The 22448-nt window shown below is 40.4% G+C and overlaps 1 protein-coding gene across 2 annotated transcripts in view; it reads right to left on the bottom strand.

Moving 5' to 3' along the window:
- The window catches only part of RASGEF1B (RasGEF domain family member 1B), a 567483-nt gene that overhangs the window by 334723 nt on the left and 210312 nt on the right, over window positions 1-22448 (bottom strand). For both annotated transcript variants that reach the window (XM_059922778.1, XM_059922779.1), the window contains one exon: window positions 14016-14069. In XM_059922778.1, coding sequence (XP_059778761.1) covers window positions 14016-14069 — 54 coding nt within the window. The remainder of the gene's footprint in view (window positions 1-14015; window positions 14070-22448) is intronic.

The following is a 22448-nucleotide window of genomic DNA, read 5'->3' as shown; positions in this document are numbered from 1 at the left end:
TACCAAATGTAAAATAGATAGCTGGTGGGAAGCAGCTGCATAGCACAATAAGATCAGCTCAGTGCTTTGTGACCACCTAGAGGGGTGGGAGAGGGAGGGTGGGTGGGAGATGGAAGAGGGAGGAGATATGGGGATGTATGTATATGTATAGCTGATTCAGTGTGTTATACAGCAGAAACTAACACACCATTGTAAAGAAATTATACTCCAATAAAGATGTTTAAAAAATAAATAAATATTCTACATATTACGTAGCCTATGTGACAAGTAAATCTATAATAACTCTATTTGTTGTGTGAAAGTAAATTATCGTGCTCTTTAGAGGCTTAAAAGATTTCTAGAAATACTTTAGAGAGCTGAGAGGAGCACTGAGGAAATGGTCACAGAAAGCATTGCCCCCACCAAGATTAAAAATGGCCCAGGAATCAAACGATAGGAAGGGAGCCAGATGCTCTGGGCGGATCAGGACCCGAAGGTGTATCACTGATCTTCGTTACAATCATATGACTTCTACCTCAGCACGTCTCTGCAAGGTGAGGTGAGCACAGCTCTGTCCTCCAGCACATCTCTCGCTTCTCTAAGAAAACAGAAACCCATCTTCAAAAGGGCACCCCCTGTAGCAACAGAAGCAGAAGGTACTGCATGCAAGCAAAACAGGGGCGTGTGCTTCCACTGAGACACCTGGCAATGCTGCTTTTGACAACTGATTCTCCAAGTCCCTTAAGAGATCACAGGGGTCGTGCCTCAAAATGCCAGATCACTCACTGACACTAAAGAGCCTCAAGACTTCACCCTACTTAAATAACCTTGGGATTTCCAGAGTTAATGCAAGATGATGAGCTCTGATTCAGCTAGAAGTGCAACCTTTCCTTGGACATCTTCTGCTTGCTCCAGATATTGACCTTTGTGGCTCTCCACACTTGGAGAACAGCAATTTCCTTTTCATCTTTTTCCCACCTCTAGAACTACGTGAGAGGAAAGACTTTGCCAGAAACCTCTCTCCAAAGAACGTGAAGGGGAAACAGGTCCCTCATCAGGAGGACACGACACCTGTCTTTCCCATGGAGACGGGTGGATGCTCCTGGGGGATCAACAAGTCACTGGCAGGGGCCCTCTGCACTTCTTTTCACAGGCAACCGTGGTAAGGCACTTTTGTGGCAAGCTGCCAGCTCACGGCTCTAATTAATTAAAACACTCTTCTTGCCAGGGATATTGGCCATTTTGACACCTCAGTTGGAGACTGGAGCTCATGAAGGTTCAGCTTTGGAAGAGCAGCTCTGCTTTTATCACGTTTGATCTCCCCAGTGGGAAAAGCCAAGTGTCTGGAGTTGCAATAATCATGTTAATTGTCAGTTTCCATTGCCAAAAACCGGTACACTCTTTTCTTTACCCTTCCCTTGGGGAAAACTCCCACTGAGTCATTTACTAGGTTCTCTGCTTATCTTACAGTTCCACACCAGCAGCACCATTTTTTTTTTTTCCAACATATCTAGGCAGTCCCACAAGCCTTTATGGTCTGTGGTTTTAAAGATCATTAAATTTAGGCTCAACCCCAGAGCAAGACAGAGTGCATGATCTCCCAAGACAATAGTTAAAGTGCTATCCACTTTAAACTGGAGAATTATCCCGCTCATTTCATGGCACAGGCAAGTCTTTGAGAAGACCATCCTCCAGCCCCTGACCCAGGACATGACTCAGTAGTCTCTGCCTTGACAAAAGGAGGAGCTGCACTAGAGACGATCTCTGATCGCTTCCAGTTCTAAAACTCTATGGCCATTACTTGCTATGACTAAGGATAGTGGTGGTGGTAATAGTAGTCCTAGTAATTCATTTAACATGTATTTTTGAGGAGCTACTATGTTCAAGTCTCAGTTCATATCCATGAATAAAGCAGATCCAAATATCCCTGTCATCTTGTAGTTTATTCTATTGTCAGGAGACGGGTAATAAACAATACAGGAAAAATGAATTACATAGTATCTTAGAACGTGAAGTGAAAACATAGGTGACTCGGAAGTTCTTGGGGCAGGAGCAGGTTGCAATTTTGAATAGGGTGGTCACTGAGAAGATGCTGATACGCTGGACACAGCTGAATCATTGTTGAACACGGGGGAGAAGCGGAGCCCATCCACCCTCCCTCCCTCTCCTCCTCTCCCCTTCCTCTCACTGCCCAGCAAAGAAAGAGCTCTTAGCATTCATTTGCAATATTCGGTTCCGGATTCCATGCACTCTCCTTTCAGCTCTTATTGGTTGGTTTGGGTTTTTTATTGTTGCATTTTCCCATCCCTACTCTCCTGAGAGGCAGTATGGTGTAGGGTTAAGAGCACAGACTCTGGAGGCCAGTGTCTGTGACGAGTCCCAGCTCCACCACCCATGAGTTCTACAACTTTGCCCAAGTCACTCAGCCTCTCTGTGCCTCACTTTTCTCACATATAAAATGAGATAAATAATGGTATCAATAATGGTATCAATAAATAATAATTTTTTTAAATATTTATTTTATTTATTATCATTTATTTTTGGCTGCATTGGGTCTTTGTTGCTGTGCACGGGCTTTCTCTAGTTGTGGCGAGCAGGGGCTACTCTACGTTGTGGTGCGCGGGCTTCTCATTGCTGTGGCTTCTCTTGTTGCAGAGCACGGGCTCTAGGCGCATGGGCTTCAGCAGTTGTGGCACGCGGGCTCAGTAGTTGTGGCTCGCAGGCTGTAGAGCGCAGGCTCAGTAGTTGTGGCGCACGGGCTTAGTTGCTCCGCGGCATGTGGGATCTTCCCGGACGAGGGCTCGAACCCGTGTCCCCTGCATTGGCAGGTGGATTCTTAACCATTGTGCCACCAGGGAAGCCCAATAATGGTATCAATTTATAGAACTGAGGTAAGGATTGAATAGGTGGAGCCACATAAAATTCTTAGAGCAGTGTCTCAGGGCTGGTTCTGGACCTCACAATGCAGCCACCACACTGGCTCCCTGTCTGAGCACTCTGAGCACTCTCATCACAGCTGTCTTATTTAGTGGTTGGCTTGAGCAGCGGCTTCAGAAGATTATAGCAATCCTCTAAGTGTGGAATTAAAACAATTAAGAGAAACAATCAACATGGCGGGGGAGGGATTATTTGGGCTGTACAGATCATTTATGAAAACAAAGGCAAAGCACAGAGCTAAGCCGCTAAATCAGAGGTTACAATTAGCTTGATTGTAGAGTGACTTGGTCCCATTTTGAGCAGCAATAGCGAGAATGATCAGTCTTAATTGAGGCAAATTAAGTATTCTGACTACTCCACTTTTCTATAAAGAGTTGTAAGCCAGTGTAGAGATCCAATTTACACAAACTCTGCTCCATTCTTCTTACTGATTCGTCTTTCTTTTTTTCTGCTTCTTTTCACATCCAGCACACTGTGCTGTAGACTCAGAAAACAAGGTAAATATCTCTATGAAAGCTCATCTCTCAGAGCATATTATGTAAAATTAAATGTGTATATGTGTGTGTAAGCACACAGTCCTGTTTAAATAACTATAGTCCAATCCTGATTATGTAAGAGTCTGGAAAATCCAAAAACAAAATGGGTAAAAAGAAGAAAGAGAGAAAGCTGTCATAGTGCCCTTGAGACTCAGCAATACAGCAGCCCAAAAGGAAACTCTCTAGAATGAAAAGGGAAACACAATTTACAGCCAAAAGCTCACCTTAATATCTTTAGTACTTGATAAAGAAACTAGTGAAATCAAGCTAGTGATGATAGAGCTGAACAGTGTAGTTTTTTTTGACATTTATCCCCTCCCCACAAAAAATGCATATACATATATATATACACACTCACACACATACATATAAAACAACACATATATATACACACACACACACACATACATATAAAACAATGCATATATATATACACACACACACAAAACAATGCATATATATATACACACACACATACATATAAAACAATGCACATATATATACACACATACATATAAAACAATTCACATATATATACACACACACACACACATACATATAAAACAATGCATATATATATATACACTCACACACATACATATAAACAATGCATATATATATATACACACACATACATATAAAACAATGCATATATATATATACACACATACATATAAAACAATTCACATATATATATACACACACACATACATATAAAACAATGCATATATATATACACACACATACATATAAAACAATGCATATATATATATATATATATACACACATACATATAAAACAATTCTTAAATGCCCTTTTGCATGTATAATTTGCAAGATTAGTCAACATCCCTTTATTTTTGCCACCCCATTAAACGAATCGGAATTGCTGTGACGAAAATTCACAATTTTTTTTGGAAGCTCAAAATAGTTTTTTTCAGGTGTAGGTGTGTGTGGTGGGGAGGGTGCTGTTAGTTATTACTGTTTCAAATATATCCTAAAATGTATATTACATGAGCAGTTATGCATGAACCACAGACGCCGAAGGTCATATTCCTGAAATTTGTTCAAATGCAGATACAGAGGGATAATTAGAGCTCAAAAGGGATTAGACCAACAGAATTCATGACATTTGTCCTTAACTACCTTCCTTCCTATTAGCAGTGTTACTGTTGCGGACAATGACTATATTATACAATCTATGGATCTAAATGTGCTGTTTATTCTGAAATGATGGTGACAATTACAGCAGCTGCTGGGAGAGAATAATGTGTGTGCTCTGGCATCATCGGTGCTGTCCTTAGCAGTAAGGCTCAATTCATGAAAATGCCCACACCCCAAAAGGCATAAGGTAATGCTACTGATGGGATTCTGTTTTTAAATTTAAAAAAATAATAGTTATATCATTAAACTGTAAACTTATCAGTACGTTTTATTTGCTGTAAATTATACCTCATCCAAAAAATGATTATAATTTATTCTTTGATTCTTGCTTAAGGTAGGACATACACAAAAACAGGCAATGAATTTCATCTGGTCCTAAGACTATTTTCCACAACCAATTTTAATCCCAAACCAAGTGACCTATGACTACTTGGTCTGACCGTGGGAATATGTGCCTTTCTTTGAAAATTTCAAGATCATAAGGTCAAGAACAAAAAATTCCTAGGCTAGGGATATAAAATGATAATATTATGGAGGAATCACCAATGTTCACTCTATTCAATTATCTCCATGGCTACTACACTGAAAGCAAGGAAGTCCAACATTTCCACAGCACTTTTTCGTAATCACCAACCCAAACCCTTTCAATGAAGAGAAAAGCCACAAGCCCATCTACAAAGAGTAGACTCTTCCTCTTCCTTTCTTTTCCATTTCAAGCCTTCTCCTGGAGGCTTTGGGAAGCATAATACCAAGCCGAGCTTATGAATTAACAAGCATTATTAAATGTCTATTATGTGCTCAAAATTGTGTCAGGTGCTAGAGATACAGAAAAGTATATTCACTGTACAATTAAGAAGGCTTTATCTTTCATTTATTAAGAAGTTATTTGCTTCTACGGAGCTGGAACTCATAACAATATTGAACTTGAGTGCATTCTAATTAAGAATTAGAGTAAATAAGAATTAGAGGCCCATATGAGGGTACTTCTCCAATGTAATTACTGTTTACATTTTTTCCAAATGCTGACGTTAGCCCAAGTCTATTGATGTACTTTCCTTAATATTGTTGGTCTTTTAGAGCAAAAAGATTAAGTGGAATTCAAAATACCAAAGCTCAAATTATTCTCTGCAAGCACAGGGATGGAATAATAATGAACATCTCTTACTGAGACACTGTTCTAAGAATTTATGTGCGTCCACCTATTCAATCCTTACCTCAATTCCATAGGTTGATACCATTATTTGTCTCATTTTATACATGACACAAGTGAGGCACAGAGAGGCTAAGTGACTTGGGCAAAGTTGTAGAGCTCATGGGTGGTAGAGCTGGGACTCCAGTCACAGACATTGGTCTCCAGAGTCTGTGATCTTAACCCTGCACCATACTGCCTCTCAGGAGAGTAGGATGGGAAAATGCAACAATAAGAACCCAAACCAACCAATAAGAGTTGAGAGGAGAGTGTATGGAATCCAGAATCACCCATCCTTATCCCAAATATCGCAAATGAACACTGAGCCCATTCTTCGCTGGGGGAGTGAGAGGAGAAGTGGGAGGAAGGTGGGGAGGGGCTGGCTGCAATGGTGCCCCTCTGTTTAAAGCAATACAACTTTCCTTCCTATAAATTGATGGCCTGTGTTGGCACATACGATAAAACGGATAGAACTTTGCAAATATGTATGTATCATCCTTTACCCAGCAGAGAGCCTTACAGCAAGTCAGCAAAACAGCACTCTGCCAAAAACGAACCTTCGTAGCTTCCAAAACAACTATTTAAAAAGTAAACAGCATTTAAATGTACTTGAAATGATACCCTTCACTGTGACTGCTCCAGAACATGGGATGCTGTCTTTCTCAGGGGGGAACTGAAAATTTTCCTCGATGCTGACAGGGTTGATTTGGTCTTCGTGCCCTTTCTCAGGGCATGGGAAGAAGCAACCATGACCTACCAGCCTGGAAATTCTGCCAAGAGGCCAAGAGTCATGGGAATCTGCCCAGCCGGCTGTGGAGGTCAGTGAACGCCGTCTAGACATTAAGTCTTGGTCTTTAAAAGAGGAAGCCAGATATAATATAGTCTCAAAGGCTGAGGAACCAACTGTAAGTAAACATCTTAACCACTGATATTACAATCTTGGGCTGTGTTTACACAGAGACCCATTCATCAACATGGATGAAAAACTTCCAAAAGCCCATTACATTGACTATTTTAATCACCTCTTCCTGAAGGAAAATTACCTTGCCTATGTGAGTGAAGCACAGCCTATGTCTATTAAAAATAAAAACATCAACCAGTGGGTTAAGCAATTACATAAGCACGTGTTCTGCATACTCATACATCACTGGTAACAGTGGAGAGACCGAGTCAAAGCAAACGGTCAGATGGAAGAGAAGGACAGTCAACACAGTCACAAATACTCCCACAAATTACCACCATCAACAGACGGATCTCCTCTAGGTTCGCACATATTCCCCAAACCAATACCTTCTAACATGATAAGGATACATTTCCTAAATGTACTACTTTTTTAAAGGTTGTCATTTATATGGGTTAAGATATCAGAAGTCCAAGGAGAGAGGACAGAGAGAGACATACAGAGAGAGAAATGGAGCCCACCACACACACACACACACACACACACACACACACAAGGTACAATAAACCATCAAATGACAGCTGACTTTTTAAAATAAACTCTCCAACCTGAGAAACCTATTTATATGACTACTATTATATGGTTGGGAGTCTAGGTTACCATATGTAGATGGAATTTACAGCAGGATAAGGTAGGGCATTTTGATGTCAAACTGGAAAACCACTGCTTTTCATTTCCAAGTAATTTGTGAAATGGAAATTTCTAACCTTTGACCCATCTCTGGGATTCATCTTATCCCTGACCTTCACCCCATCCATCACCCTCACCTATCTGTCACCCCTTGCCTATCTCTGACCTGTGCCCCAGGGGTGGGGGGCAGGGTCAGAGTGAGGAGTCTTGGAGAAGGGGTAAGGATATCTGTTTTACATATAACTTCCAATTAAAATGCTGGAAGTTCAATAGTGCTAGGTCAGAATATCCCCACACAAAACCTGTTGAGTCAAACACATCTGGGTCCAAGTATCTTACACTGAGAGATGGAAAAGAATCAAGACACAAAAATATAAATATCCATGAACATAAAACAGGTGTCAGGAGACATCATGAAGCACGCTTGAGGATCATTCCCTGTAGCTCGCCCACCCAATACATACCCTCCATGTGTCAACTCTAGTTAAAAACTGTGGGGTGAAGTGGTTTTAGAGAGAGAAAATCAGAAGATCTGAATTAGGCCGTTCCTCTAAGAGTCTGCCTTGAGTTTAACATGTGCCCTAGAGCAAGTCATCTCATGTCTTGGCATATTCGTTTTTCCTCTATAACATGTTAACAATAACAACTGCTTTGCAATAGGAGGTACTCAATAAATACTTATGAATGAATGAATGAATTTATGTATATTACCTAGATGTTTTTAGGTTTTCCAAATTATGGAGTGAATTGGTCTTTGGCTGAAAATAAGAATAGGGTTCTTACAACTGTATAAGGTAGGAAGTAAGCCTTAGAATATTTGCTATCTTTGGCTAAGCTAAACATTTCAATCCCCACCAGCTATCCATTAACAACTTATTTTAATGTAGAAATTACCTTTATAGTGAACACTGAATATAAAATATTCTTTTCTCAACTCCTATGAAAAGGAAAAAAAACAAACACTTTTTAGAACAAAATGGCCTCATAATAATATTATGCTAAGGGACAACCATGTATGTAGCAAATCCAGTCATTAAATAGACCTTTATTGAGATCTTACTACCTGTGGGGTATTTTTTATTATTCCTAACAGAATCAGTCATGGTTCCTCCCCTCTAAGAGCTGATAGTTTAGGGGGAAGCTGGACCCATAAATAAGGATTTAGAATCCAATAGCAGAGGAGGTGACAAACACTAAAAGCAATGACTCTGAGGTCAGAGAGCCTGGATTCACATCCTGGCTGCAACAACTTCTACTGGAGTTTCCTCCAACAAGTTCTTAACCTCTCAATGGCAGTAATACTATTACCTACCTGTGAGGGCCGTTATAAAAATCAAATGAGATAATCCATGCAAAGCACTTCTCACAGGGCTGCAAACATGGTAAACATTTGACAAGTTGTGTGGTTGTTGTTAGGTTATACTTGGAGTCGGTACAAAATGTTATGAACCCAGCAAGGAGGTAAAACCACTCATCTTTCCTGGAGAAACCAAGAAAGTCTTTTAAAAATGCTTGAAAAGAAAGTGACAAAGGGAGGGGTCCCTCCACAGAAGAGTAAGTTTTCCAAGCAGATGAGAGCGCAGAAGGGCATTCTAGCAGTCTGCTCCAGGCCTCCAGACCCCAGCACCTAGAAGAACATCAGGGGATGTGGCTAAAGATAATGGGAATGACTGACCAAGTGATGCAGAGTTTGGGGGCTATTTTGAAGAAAAACTGAAATCCCTTAGATGTTCTTAAGTAAGGGTTTGACACACATGGCTGTGTTTCTTGCTTGTCTTCTGGAAAGTAACCCTGGCAGTGTTTTGGAAAGTGGAATGGAGAAGGGAAAACTTGGTATAAGGAAAGAGCAAGCAGGGAGTTGTTACAACCTTTCAAAAGATGGATGAGGAAGCAAGGAAAGAGATGATGGAGAGATTCTAGAAACATTTCAAGATGGAGTTGATGGGATTTGATAGCTAGGTGGATGTGGGAAGGAAAGGAAAGGGAGGAGTCCTGGATAACACCAAGGTTTCTAGTTTGGAATGGTGAAGCCATTAACTGAAGTGGTGAATATAAGAGAAGAAAAACAAAGGTCAGGATGGGAGAGAATATGTGGACAAGATCTGCTTACTAGTTAGTCAGCAACACAGATCTAGGCCTCAGAAGAGATCATGAATACTTGGGACAGACTTGAGAGTGATTTTCTTTAAAAAGACCTTATTTGTACAGGCAAGATTGCCCAGAGATTGCTGATCATGTGAATGGCAATATCTAAGCAAAATATGAGGGGGAATATCTGTAGATTCCATCCTGTTGAAATAGTATAGCTGTGCAGACTCAAAGCTGGTTGAACAATCATCCCACCTCCCCACACAAAAACAGAAAATAAAGTAGACGAATTGACCAGAGTCATGTAGTGGCATGTCCCCATTCTGGCTCCCTGCTCCCATAATTCTTACCTACATGAGTTCTATCCTTTCTTCCTTCCCTCCTGTTAGAGAGCAAGACGTGTCCCTCCATCAGCCTAAGGTTAATTCTGTGCTTTAGAATTCAAAGACTTCAATCTTCTCAAAAACCTCACTCTACAGATTTCCCCCTCTCTTTTCTAAGAACCTTACTCCTTACCTTTCCATTGTCTTCTTTCTAACAGCATTTAAACATGCTCTCTCAAATCTATCCTAAGGGACCCTCCTTCAACCCTATAGCCCCCTTCCAACTACTCATTCCTTTCGCAACAAATTCCTTTAAAGAAGATTTTATGTTACCATTTTATTTCCTTCTTCACTCAATCCTAAATCTACTGCAACCTGGCTTCTACACCCATCACTTTGCTCTCGCTAAAACCAACACGACCTATGATATTGATAAACCTAATGGATGCTTTTCAGTCCTTATTTTACTTAACCTTTCAGCAACAGGTTTTTTTTTTTCCAGCAACAGTTTTGATATTAATTACTGCCTCATTTTTAATGACAACTTTTTAAAATTTATTTGACTTTTGTGACATCACATTCTTCTGGTTTCTTTCAACCTCCATGGCTCTGTCTTAGTTCCTTTCACAGGTCCATAGTCTTCTCCCAGCCCTTATATATCAATACTCCTCAAGAGTCTTATAAACCCTCCTCATTCTCACTCTCCACACCCTCCCTGGGCAATCTCATCCATTCCCACTCTTTCAATCATTCTCTACATGCATATTCCTCCCATATTCATATCTCCAGCCCAGAAAGCTTTCCTGAATTATAAATCTACATGCCCACATGCCTGCTGGCCATCCTTACTAGGAGAGCTCTCAAATTTGACATATACCAATCTGAACTCATTTGACATATACCAACCAATACTCATCCGAACTCAACTGAACTATACCAACTTCCTCCCTATCCCTGTTCCTGTCTTAGAAAATAGCACCACAATTCTGCCCACTGCCCATGTCAGAAATCAGGGAGTCATCCTTAGCTACTTCTTCTCCCATGTATCCAAACTATTATTATATGCTGTTGATTTTATCACCCAAATATCTCTTGATTCCTCACTGCCATTTTTCTGATTCTGGCCACTACCATCTCTTGCCTAGATTATAGCCTCTCACCTAGACTTCATAACTAAAATTTTGCTTCTTCTGTGTTCAGTAGCCAAGTGATCTCACAATAAAAATCATATCACATCATACGTACTTACCCTCCCAAGTTCAAAGTCCTTTAAAAATTTCTTGTTACCCTCACAATAAATCTAAACTCTTCCTATGGTTTTACAAGGCCCTTCATGACCAGGCTGCCTTTTATCTCACTGTTCCCATCCTCGATTTCAAGTTGTAATTTCCAGACACTCTGAACATTTTGTAATTCTCTACCTCTCACTTCCAGACTTTCACAGTTGCTGTTTTTCTGCCTCTACCTTGTCTTCGCACAGCCAAATCCCATTCATTTACTGTGTGTGAAAGTCACTTCTTCAGGAAAGTTTTCCTTGACCATGATTAGGTTAGCTTCTCCTGGTATATGATCTCTAACCTCCCAACTTAGAAAAATCATATTATCCATCACAATTTTGCTATCACAATATATTATCCATGACAATTTTACTTATTTAATGACCATCTACTAGATCTATGAGGGTGAAGATCAGATGTGACTTGTTTACCACATATTCCAGTTCATGTCCCATAGCAGATGCTCAGTGAACCCTTATTCACTGGATGAATGGACAACATGGATGAATGGATGAATGAAAGTGAAATCATAGAGACCAACTACGCTACTCTAATTTGTACATGACGTAGAACTGGGAGAGGTGGTAATAAGTTGGATAACAGGCCTGGGTTTATAAATTATCTTAATTTTTTTAAATTGTTTTTTAAATTTTATTTTATTTATTTATTTTTGGCTGCGTTGGGTCTTCGTTGCTGCATGCGGGCTCTCTCTAGTTGCAACGAGTGGGGGCTACTCTTCATTGTGGTGCACGGGCTTCTCACTGCAGTGGCTTCTCTTGTTGCGGAGCACAGGCTCTAGGGCCGTGGGCTTCAGTAGTTGTGGCGTGCAGGCTCAGTAGTTGTGGCGCACAGGCTTAGTTGCTCCGCAGCATGTGGGATCTTCCTGGACCAGGGCTCGAACCTGTGTCCCCTGTATTATCAGGCGGATTCTTAACCACTGGGCCACCAGGGAAGCCCTAAATTATCTTAATTGATTAAAAATTTTGAAATGAATAAAAATAAACATAATGGCCTGCATCCATAATAAAAGAATCATTTACATAAATATAAAAAAGATTCATGTTTTAATACCAGCTCATGTAAAAATGTCTTAAGGGCTCATGGAAGGACATTAAGCTTCACGTGGTCAACAGAAGGATATGGCTTTTAAATAGAAACCTGCGCCATCTTACAGTGTATTAGTAGAATGTTAGTGCTGCACTCAAGAATGCCTACAGCTTATCATTTCATCATAGACCATATCTTCTGCTGTGCCTGCCATACACAAAGTTTGTAAACACAGCTTGCTGAATGAAGATTAAAAAGCACAATTCTTGACATTGGTTATAAAAACTATGTCCCCCCAAAAAAGGATAACCTGGTCTAGAAGCCATAATAATAATAGCTAATATAGCACTTCTATGTGTTGGGCACTGTTCTAAGCACTTTATGTATGTTAACTCATCTACCTCATGAGGTATGTACAACTATTATCCCCATTCTACAGATGATAAAAGTAAGGCACAAATAGGTTATGTCACCAATCCAAAGTCACGTAAGTAACAAGTGGCAGAGCCATTTTTTGAAACCACACAGCCAGCTCCCAGCAGCCACGCTTTTGGAAATCAATCATTATCAATGTCCTATTAGAAATAAAGAAGAAAAATGAATAGCCCTGCAATGGGGTGGGGAGAAGATTCAGAAGAAAGCATATTAACTGGCTTCACACTTAAATCGGTAGGCAGAAATCAAAAGGAGGCAGATACTGGCTCGGTAAAATGAAGAACTAACTCTCTAATCCTTTGTCTCACTAGCGAACAGGTAGGGTCATTAAGTTTCCCATCAGTAGAATATTCAAGTGGAGGCTAGAGGTCTATTTATAAATTATATCGATGGCAGTCCCGCTGTGGGAAAAGGGGGAGACTAGAGAACCCCTAAAGTCCTTTTGTTCTCTAAGCTGTATAATTTTAAGAATTCCACATGGACTTTGCTCTCAGGGAGCTGAGAGCAAGACAAACACAGCAGAACTCAATCAAGATGGAGACTTAATAGGCAATAAAAAAACGATCAAGATAATGAAACGATGGCATTCAGAACAGTGGGCCCTCACACCACCTTTAAAGATGAAGTTCCCCGCTACCTATTTCCATATCAAGCAAATTCAGAAACGGAAATAGCCCAGCAAACAATGTCATGGTATCAAATCCTTAGAAATGCCAAGTAACTAATACACCAGGCACAGGTCAACTCCTTATGCACCTGGTTTTCCATATCAATAGATAGCGTCAAAGAATTTATTTGAGCTTTCAGACTGTGAAATCGCTTCTGTCCCCTCCAGAAGGAGAAGATCTAGTTAAACCCGAGATTAAAGAGGCGGATAAAAGTGCCCCCTGGACTGCGAAGGCCAGGAATTAGACACGCTGCTGCTGCTCTAGCAGGCAGCCCTCAGACATGATCCATTACAGGACGGCTTCCATCAGATGCCAGCGAGGCTAATCCTTTCGCAAAGCATGACAGCTTCTCAAACTTGACTCTGGTGAATCCAAACCAGATTTTTATGCTATATGATCAGCTTTCCAAATATGAAATCATTTTTATATTGTATTGGGTTTAGGTTTATTAGATTTACATTTGCAAACAAAGATAGAGACGCCTGCAATGCAGCTTGCCCTGAACTCCCTTGATGCTCACCTTGCAGAATAAAATATCAGATAATAGCGAGATAGAAATATATGGAAACAGAGCTTCTTTAGAAGAAGAGGCTGTCAAACAATAACAGAGTTTTCCACAGCCTTAAAGAGAACCATTCGAATTTCCATCTCTGAGGAAAGAGGACTACAATATGTCAGCAGAACATTCTCATTGATACCACAGCTTTTTCAACCGAATGTCATCAATTCTGAAGCTTTTTATTACTCTGACAGCAGGCTGCAATTTCTGGAGGCTGACTTACCTTTTTGCAGTCAGATAAGGACTTCTCACTAGCCAATGTGCTGAGAATGGTGGTCTGCAAAACAAGAAGGTGGGAGACACATTAGAACTGGCAAAGTGTAATGATATTGACCCTGCCCCATGCATCTCCAGTCCAAGGTGGGTACCACCTCCTTTGACCCCACTGATTTCTCTGGATTTTAAAGTATCTGCCCTTCACTGCTCCCACTGCCACCCCCTCCAAGTCAGAACATTCACTATGGGCCAATGATGATCCAGTGAAGTAAAGACTCTTATTTATCTTTATTTCACAAATAAAGGACCACAGCACAATTAGGTTAATTGTCATACCTAGGAAATAGTTAGATCGGGAATGAAAGTGAAGCAGTCTGACTCAAAAACCCACCTTATCAACCACACACGGCACTCTCTTTATCTTGAAGAGATATGTGCAAGTTGTCAAATGCCAAAATCTTTCAAATGACACCTGTGAATAGCCTGAGTGATGGAGCGGAGCTTCTCCCCATCCATGAGATGTGTGAGTCTGAACAGCAGTATCAGGGCTCTTGCCGTCTCATCCCCATTCTCCTTAGCTCACTCGTTCTCCCTGTGATTGACTTTTTACAGTTGTGTCAATATTTTCTTAGCCTCATGAGCCACTAAAAAGGCACTCTGGCATTCAAGGCCCGTTGGAATTTACATGCAAGCTTGTTCCTTTTGGACTATCCTATGAAGAGTTCAATGGACATAATGGTATTAAATTTTTTTTCAGTAAAATTTTCTACTTTTTCTTTAATTACAAAACTAATATATATTCTTAATGAGCCAATCCCCTTTCTAACCTATTCTTCTGAGGTAACCAGTAGTAAAAATTTATATTCATCCTTCCACACTTTCTCTATTTTTATGCAAATGCATGTATTACATGTTAATTGTGTGTTTTATATTACACATGTACATAGAGAAGTTTCTTCTTTCTTGAGACCATACCATACTACTAAGGCTATATTATCAACATCTTTCCAGTCAGTTCACATAGATTGACTCATTCTTCTTAATAGCTGTATAACATTCCATAATATGGATATACCATACTTTATGTATGCTTTCCTTTATTGGTGGATATTTGATGGTTTCCAGGATTTTATTCTTTTGTTTTTGCTTTGCAATAAATATTCTTTTATATATATGCCATATATGTATACATATGTATTATGTATATGTGTGTATGTATGCATGTACATATGTATGGTATGTACATATATGTGTGTGTATATATATATATACATACAGTGTGTATGTATATATATGTGTATATATATACATACCACTGATAATTTTATTTTGGTTGAATAGAGTCAAAAGAACTAAAAGAAATGTATAACAGAGACTTTGGTATGGCTCAAAGATCTAATGTATATAATCTTCCTCCCACTCTCTCCTCATATAACATAAAAATATTTGTCAACCCATCTAGGGTTTTGATTTGTTTTTGGACAAGCAGTAAAAAAAAAGTTAAGAATCTGGGCCAGCACATATTCTGGCCCAAAATAATACACAGTATTAAAGGACAGAAAACACAGACATGGATAAACATACAAAAAAAGTATCTTTAATGAAGAAAAATTAAGTTTAAGGTTTACGTTGGGTGTGGTCTTTAAATTTGGATTGCTGGCATTTTTATTTGTGTTTTTATTTTGTTTGTGAAGGAAGGGGTACATATTCAGAAAGTTTGAATTAAAAGGGGAAAAGAGAAAGGAGGAGAGAATTTTGGTGATGAGAAAAAAAGAGGAAAAGCCAAAGTCAAGACTGAGCCAGTAAGGAGACAGAGAACAGCCAAAGAAGCAAACAGCTCACACAAGTAACACTGAAACACCCCACCTACAATCTTCCCCCCAAATGCCTTCCTCGTGATCTTTTGTCATCTTTACGTGTTTGTAAACTTTTGTCATTTTTCCGTGTTTGTACACTGAGCCCTGTATCATGAGATTGACCTCAATGTTCACTCTCAGATTTCTGCTCCAGGGAGGGAAAGACCCAGCAAGACTTGGACATTGCTGTAGCCCCATTACCTAGCCCAGTGCCTGGCACAAAAAAAAAGGGTATCCACTAAATATGCACTCGATGGGAAAATGCAACAACAACAGAAAAAAATGACTGCAGCCCTTATCCCAAAACACTGTTTTGGAAGCAGAGTGCTGGAAAAGCAGACTCACGTGTCATAGCATTACAAAGAGAAGCCAAGGGAGAGACACAAAAGGCTCCTGAATAGTAGTAAAATACATTTTCTCTCTCTTTAGCATATATCTATTGTCTAGTATCCACTTGGTTTGGCTAAATCAATTTTTCAGCGTTGGGCCTATGAACACTTTGGACTGGATAATTCTTGTTGTGGTACTGAGCACCCTAGAATGTTTTGCAGCATTCCTGGCCTCTACCCACCAGAGGCCAGTAGCACACCTCCCTCCCCACGTCAGTCACGACAACCAAAAATGTCTCCAGACATTGCCAAATGTCCCCTGGGAGGTGGGGGGCTGGCAGAATCACCCCCAGTTGAGAACAACAGGTCTAAACTCTAAAGGAGCTAGTTATGGAAATGATTCTGATTCCCTGACTAGTGCAACTAAATTTTTTCCAGGAAACAGAAGTCTAACGGTGGGAATTTCTCTTCCTGCTCCTGATTTCAAGTCTCACTCTCTGTCCTAAATGGCAGTATAATAAAACACTAGGGGAGAAACAAATCCCAGCTACTGAAGACTCCGTGTGGTTGCCCACGTGGGCGCAACTTGAGCGATTCTAATTGCATTTTTAACTAAGCTTAAGATACATCACTGGGGAGAGTAAATTAATGAACACGTCTAAGAATTCAGACATTAGCCCCAGGGGAAATGATCTTCGAAATTAAACAATACCATTCAACCTTCAAAAACAGTCTCAGGTAACCTGAGAAACAGGTTTGGAGGAGAAATGAGAGTCAGAGATGGGTGAAATTGGCTTCACTAAAAAAAATTAATACAGGTAGCTCTAAATGTTACATTTGTAGCAAGGAACCACTTGAGCCAAAGGACAAACATACAGTGAAATCTCAGGACATGGAATGAGTGTGAAAGAGGTATGGCAAAGGTCAAAGAGAGTCCATATCCTTAATTTGGCCATTTTCTAAGGGGACAGTACTTATACGCTTGGTCAGTCTCATTTCGTTCCGTCGAAAGTCTTTCGCTGGCATTCCAATTTCCTAATTGCAGCTACTGTGAATGACTTTGAGTGGGCTTTCTAAACCTTCCGATAATATGTTCACTTTAATTATGGAAAATGAAAGACTCAAAACATGGTGACTTACCCATGCTGTGACATTCTTCATTGTTGCATCAATATTTTTCTACTAAAGAGGTAACTCCTAATGGGTCCCCTCCACCAAAGTTTGCCTGATGCTGCGTTTGTCACAATGAAGCACAATGACTTTTTTAGAGCCCTGACTTCTAAGGCTGTTGGCAGGGCGACCAGCATGGGGTGTACGGTATTACATATGGACAGTTATAGCAATTTCCCAAAATGAATCTAGAAAGGTGAGGCCCCACTGTTATCCATTTTTATACTGATGCCTGAAATTTCACTTATTAGAGCTCTGTTTTTAGCATAAGGCTTTGAATCATAATAGACAAACCCTCGAGGGATACTAGGGTGTAAGAGTCACCGCAAACGGGAAAGTTGGAAATTTCAAGTATTATATTCGTTGGTCTGTTACACCTTAGAGAGAATGAATTTATTCATTCCCTTTCCTACAAGCAGAATCTTCTTGTCTTCTATTAATTTCAAAAGCAGATTTTGATAGGAGAGAAATGAACACTTAGATCATGAAGACACTCAATGCGAAGGAAAAGATCACACAGGTCGCAGGGTGGTCTCCCTAAAAAGCAGTCTGTGAGATGGAGATTAGCAGGCAGGATGTTTATTAGGGCATGCTCTGGGATCTCCACTTGGAGAGGGGAAGGGAAGGGTGCAGGACTGAGCAGAGGGAGAGTTGGGCTGTGGTGCAAGTTCAACAAAGGTCTCAGCAAACCCAGTGGGGAACTCTGAAGCTGGGTAGACCCTAGGCATGATGCCTTTGTTCAGCCAAGGGCAATTTCCCGAAAGGGCTGACAGCTGAGGGCAGCGTGCTAGAAGGTCTGTGTGAAGCACTGCTCTGTCCACTACAATACACTTTAATTTGACACAGTTTTGCCAAGGGCAGATACTGGTTATGGCTGATGTGCTCTAGTTGAATGTGACCCCTTATTAGAGCTTATATGTTTGCTGGTCTTTTATGACAGACTCGTTGGTCAGTTAGACAAATGGACTACTTGCTCAGGAGTCTAGGCATTTAATGCTTGTCTCTTCTTAATAAGAGACAAGCTTATTAACTTTGTGAGCTTAAGACAGATTGCTGGCCTGGCGGTCTTGAATTCTTCATTATGAAATGAGGAAACCCCTATTCATTTCCTTTTAGGTCATGAGAACCCTGGCTAATTTGAAGAAAATGGGCTGGATCTTATCAGGCACATTGTTTGGAAATCAGTGAGTATAGTGCCTACTTCTTTCCTCCATCCTCTGAGGATAGAACATCTGGCTGAATAACATGGTCAGCTCTCGATTATCTACAGAGGCACAGAGAGTTCTTCAGGGAATTCACAAAAGCATAACTTATAAAATGTCTTTATATTCAACTTTGAGACAGATATAAATTAAATATTGACAGGTATATATCAAATATTTATATTTATATATTATATATTGAATATATTTATATATTATATATTTATTAAGATATATATCTTATATATATCTATGTATATATAAAATAATGATTCATTTAGAAGATTGAGGTGCTTAAACATGTCTTCCTTAAATTAACATTAAGAATCGTTTGCAGAAATATTCCAAGTGGGCAAAAAGGCCAAAGCAACCCAGAAGGAAGAGTGACTTGGGACAAACAAGTGAGACTGATAAGGCCTTGGTAAGACAACCTAGACACAAGACCAGTGATCAATGGTTCATCCAGTCTAGCCTACAAAGAGACTTCTAGAAGGGCAGCTGCTTACCTGATTCTCACTGGTGGGTGTGTTTTGCAAAGTGATTGAGCACTGAAAAGAGACTTCATATGTTCTATACTCCTTTTTAAGGGAGAGTTTACCTCTGAGAGTTATTACAATGTTGTTTCATTCCCACTAAATTAGGTTTAGAAAAAGAACAGAAATAGATATACCCTGCCTCTACTGAGCCAACTTCTGCCATGCAATGTCTATAACTAAGATTTATGTTTTTAAGACAGCAAACATATGACACTCGGTTAAATTGGAACAAAGTTGGGGGCAAGCAAAGAGTATTGCTTAAGTATTGGATTATAAAAATTAAGGAATTCAGAAACTGAATTTCTGAGATAGTTGGTAATTTTGTGAAATTTTATTTCAGGTATCAGGGGTGTGTGTGTGTGTGTGTGTGTGTGTGTGTGTGTGTGTGTCACTCTCAACCAAATATCACCAGAGGCCAGCTAGGTTTGATAAATGGTCAAATGCAGTTGAAAGCTAAGAACCATTTAAAGGAATGATGCCTGCATAAAGCATCTCCATTTGATACCTGAAATTTGCACCCCACAGAAAACTGGATGATTTCTTATTCATTGGTAGATGTCAAGACCAGACCCACACATATTACTAACAATTTGGAAGTCTCTTACACTTGAATCAATGGGTCCCCAAAGTGCATACTACTTGGATGCTTTCTTAGACATTTTAGTTGGTCAATTTTAGGATTTCTAGACAAAGTATGACTTTCTATTTGGTCTTCATGCTTTAGTAGACTAGCATTGACACATGTGCACTGAAAATAGTGATATCCCCTCCAGGAAAAGTGTGGCATTCATATTTATTTTTTTTTTAACTGCATAATTATAAAATACAACCTGCTAAAGGAAAAAAATTATACCCCTGAATAAATGATAAAATTACAGTGTTTTCTTGTAGTCCATGAATACTGAAAATTTCAATTAACCAAGTGAAAAGCCATTGAATGTGCCAGCAGGATTTACATCCCAGACTAATGACCATCATCTGCATCCTATTTAGCTAATGAAGGTTTGGAACACTTGTGGATAATTAAGGGAAAGCTGATGGGAGGAAATTCGAACCATAGAAAGACCAAATCTATTTATATCTGCATATAAAACTAAACATATCTAATAGTTCACTCAATCAAGGCATAATGTCTGTTCATTTGGAATAAGATAGATGCTCGTAAGTTAAGTAGGCAGGATAGCTCCCAAAACACAAAATTCCGTCCTCATTCATTCATTCCGTAAGTAGCTATTGTACACCTACCACGCACCTCTGCCCTTGTGGATCAACCCGGCAGGACCATGGTTTCCCTAATGTTTTCCTACCACTTTCCTTCTTCCATCTTAATTACCTTTAGAGCTCTGGTTTTCACTTTAAAGTAACTACCGTCCATCTGTCTGTCAGGACAGCCATGGCATAGCTGCAATCCAGGGGTATGACGGGAAAGCACAGGGTGTGCAGTGGGGCACCTGGCTATTTCTAAGACCTGTCAGAGCACTTAGGAGTGGGCCCCAGACTCATTAATAGGTGGGGGGTTCGTTTGAGGAAGACCAAAGACTATTAGAGGGAAGGAGACACCTGATGTTCAAGGGTAGCCAGAATAGGAATCAAGCTCAGTGCAGCTCTACTGAATTTCACCAAATAGTTCACCAGTCATCTCATTCAACTGTTATTATCCCACTTAAGTAGGATAAGGCTCTCTGGACCCTCAGCATATCTCCAGCAAGTGTGTGTTTAACCAAGGGGGAGCTTTAAGGACCTGCGCTCCTAGGATCTATGTCAATGCTAAAAACGGCACACCTAGCTGGCAGCCATGTTCTGGGAAGTCAGCTGTTGGTTCCAACTCAATCTTAGGTACACACATTTTGTCTTTCAGAATCTCTTCCATGTCTGAAAGAAAAGCCAGGTTAAAAGAACATCAGCAAAGTCAGAGCCTACCCACATGCAGTTGGGTATAACTCTAAACCAGTGGGTCTCAAACGTTAGTGTCAGGAGAATCTCCTTGGAGGTCCTGTTAAAACACAGGTTGGGTTGGCTGGGCCCCAACCCCAGGGGTTCTGATTCAGGAGGTCTGAGGTGGGGCCCAAGAATTTCCATTTCTAACACAAGGTGGATGTTCCTGGTCTGGGAACCATACCTTGAGAACCAGTGGTCTAAGAAATACTCAAAGCAAATTAATGGCAATGATAACTATGTCTTTTATGATCTCACAAAAGAAGAAAAAGTATATCTGACTGGAATTGCCATAGCCTAATTATAATTAGGACAATAGGGATAATACCTTGTGACATTTATATAAAACGTCCAATTTCTAAAGCCCCTTGACACACATTGTTTCACTTGAACTTCCAAACAACCCTATAGAGTATCTGTTTCACCCACTGTAGGACAATAAGAAAACAGAGAGGTTAAGTAATTTGTCCAAGTTTTCTTAACTAGTAAGTGGTTAAACCAAGATTCAGGTCACTGGCCTTCAGAAGTATTTCTGGGGTAGACTGTGCCACGAGAACCGTACTCTGGGAGCATTAGGGTAAAATGTGAAATTCACTTAAAATTAACAAAGCAAGGTCACTCTAGTCTCATATCAATGTCAAAGGTTCTTTACCAATAGGTAAATATTAATTTCTTTTTACTCAGCACCATTTATAAAAGCTGAAGAGTTTTTGCATACAAAGTGAATTTTATAAAAAAGCTCCCTTAAAAGGGCTAAGTATGGGGGACCTTCAAGATGGTAGAGGAGTAAGACGTGGAAATCACCTTCCTCCCCACAAATACATCAAAAATACATCTCCATGTGGAACAACTCCTACAGAACACCTACTGAACGCTGGCAGAAGACCTCAGACTTCCCAAAACGCAAGAAACCCCCCACGTACTTGGGTAGCACAAAAGAAAAAAGAAAAAACAGAGACAAAAGAACAGGGGTGGGACCTGCACCTAAGGAGGAGAAGTTTCCACACACTAGGAAGCCCCTTCACTGGCGGCGACGGGGTGGGGGGGGTGGTGGCAGGGGGAAGCTTCGGAGCCACGGAGGAGAGCACAGCAACAGGGGTTCAGAGGGCAAAGTGGAGAGATTCCCGCACAGAAGATCAGTGCCAACCAGCACTCACCAGCCTGAGAGGCTTGTCTGCTCACCCACTGGGACGGGTGGGGGCGGGGAGCTGAGGCTCGGGCTTCGGAGGTCAGATCCCAGGGAGAGAGACTGCGTGAAGACAGCCTGAAGGGGGCTAGTGTGCCACAGCTAGCCGAGAGGGAGTCTGGGAAAAAGTCTGGAACTGCCTAAGAGGCAAGAGACCATTGTTTCGGGGTGCACGAGGAGAGGGGATTCCTCCCCTGTCTGCCCACGGAAGGCAGAGCACTGCCTA

Source organism: Balaenoptera ricei, chromosome 5 (genome assembly GCF_028023285.1).
Source record: "Balaenoptera ricei isolate mBalRic1 chromosome 5, mBalRic1.hap2, whole genome shotgun sequence".
NCBI classification, from domain to species: domain Eukaryota; kingdom Metazoa; phylum Chordata; class Mammalia; order Artiodactyla; family Balaenopteridae; genus Balaenoptera; species Balaenoptera ricei.
This window is presented reverse-complemented; position numbering and strand designations above follow the sequence as displayed.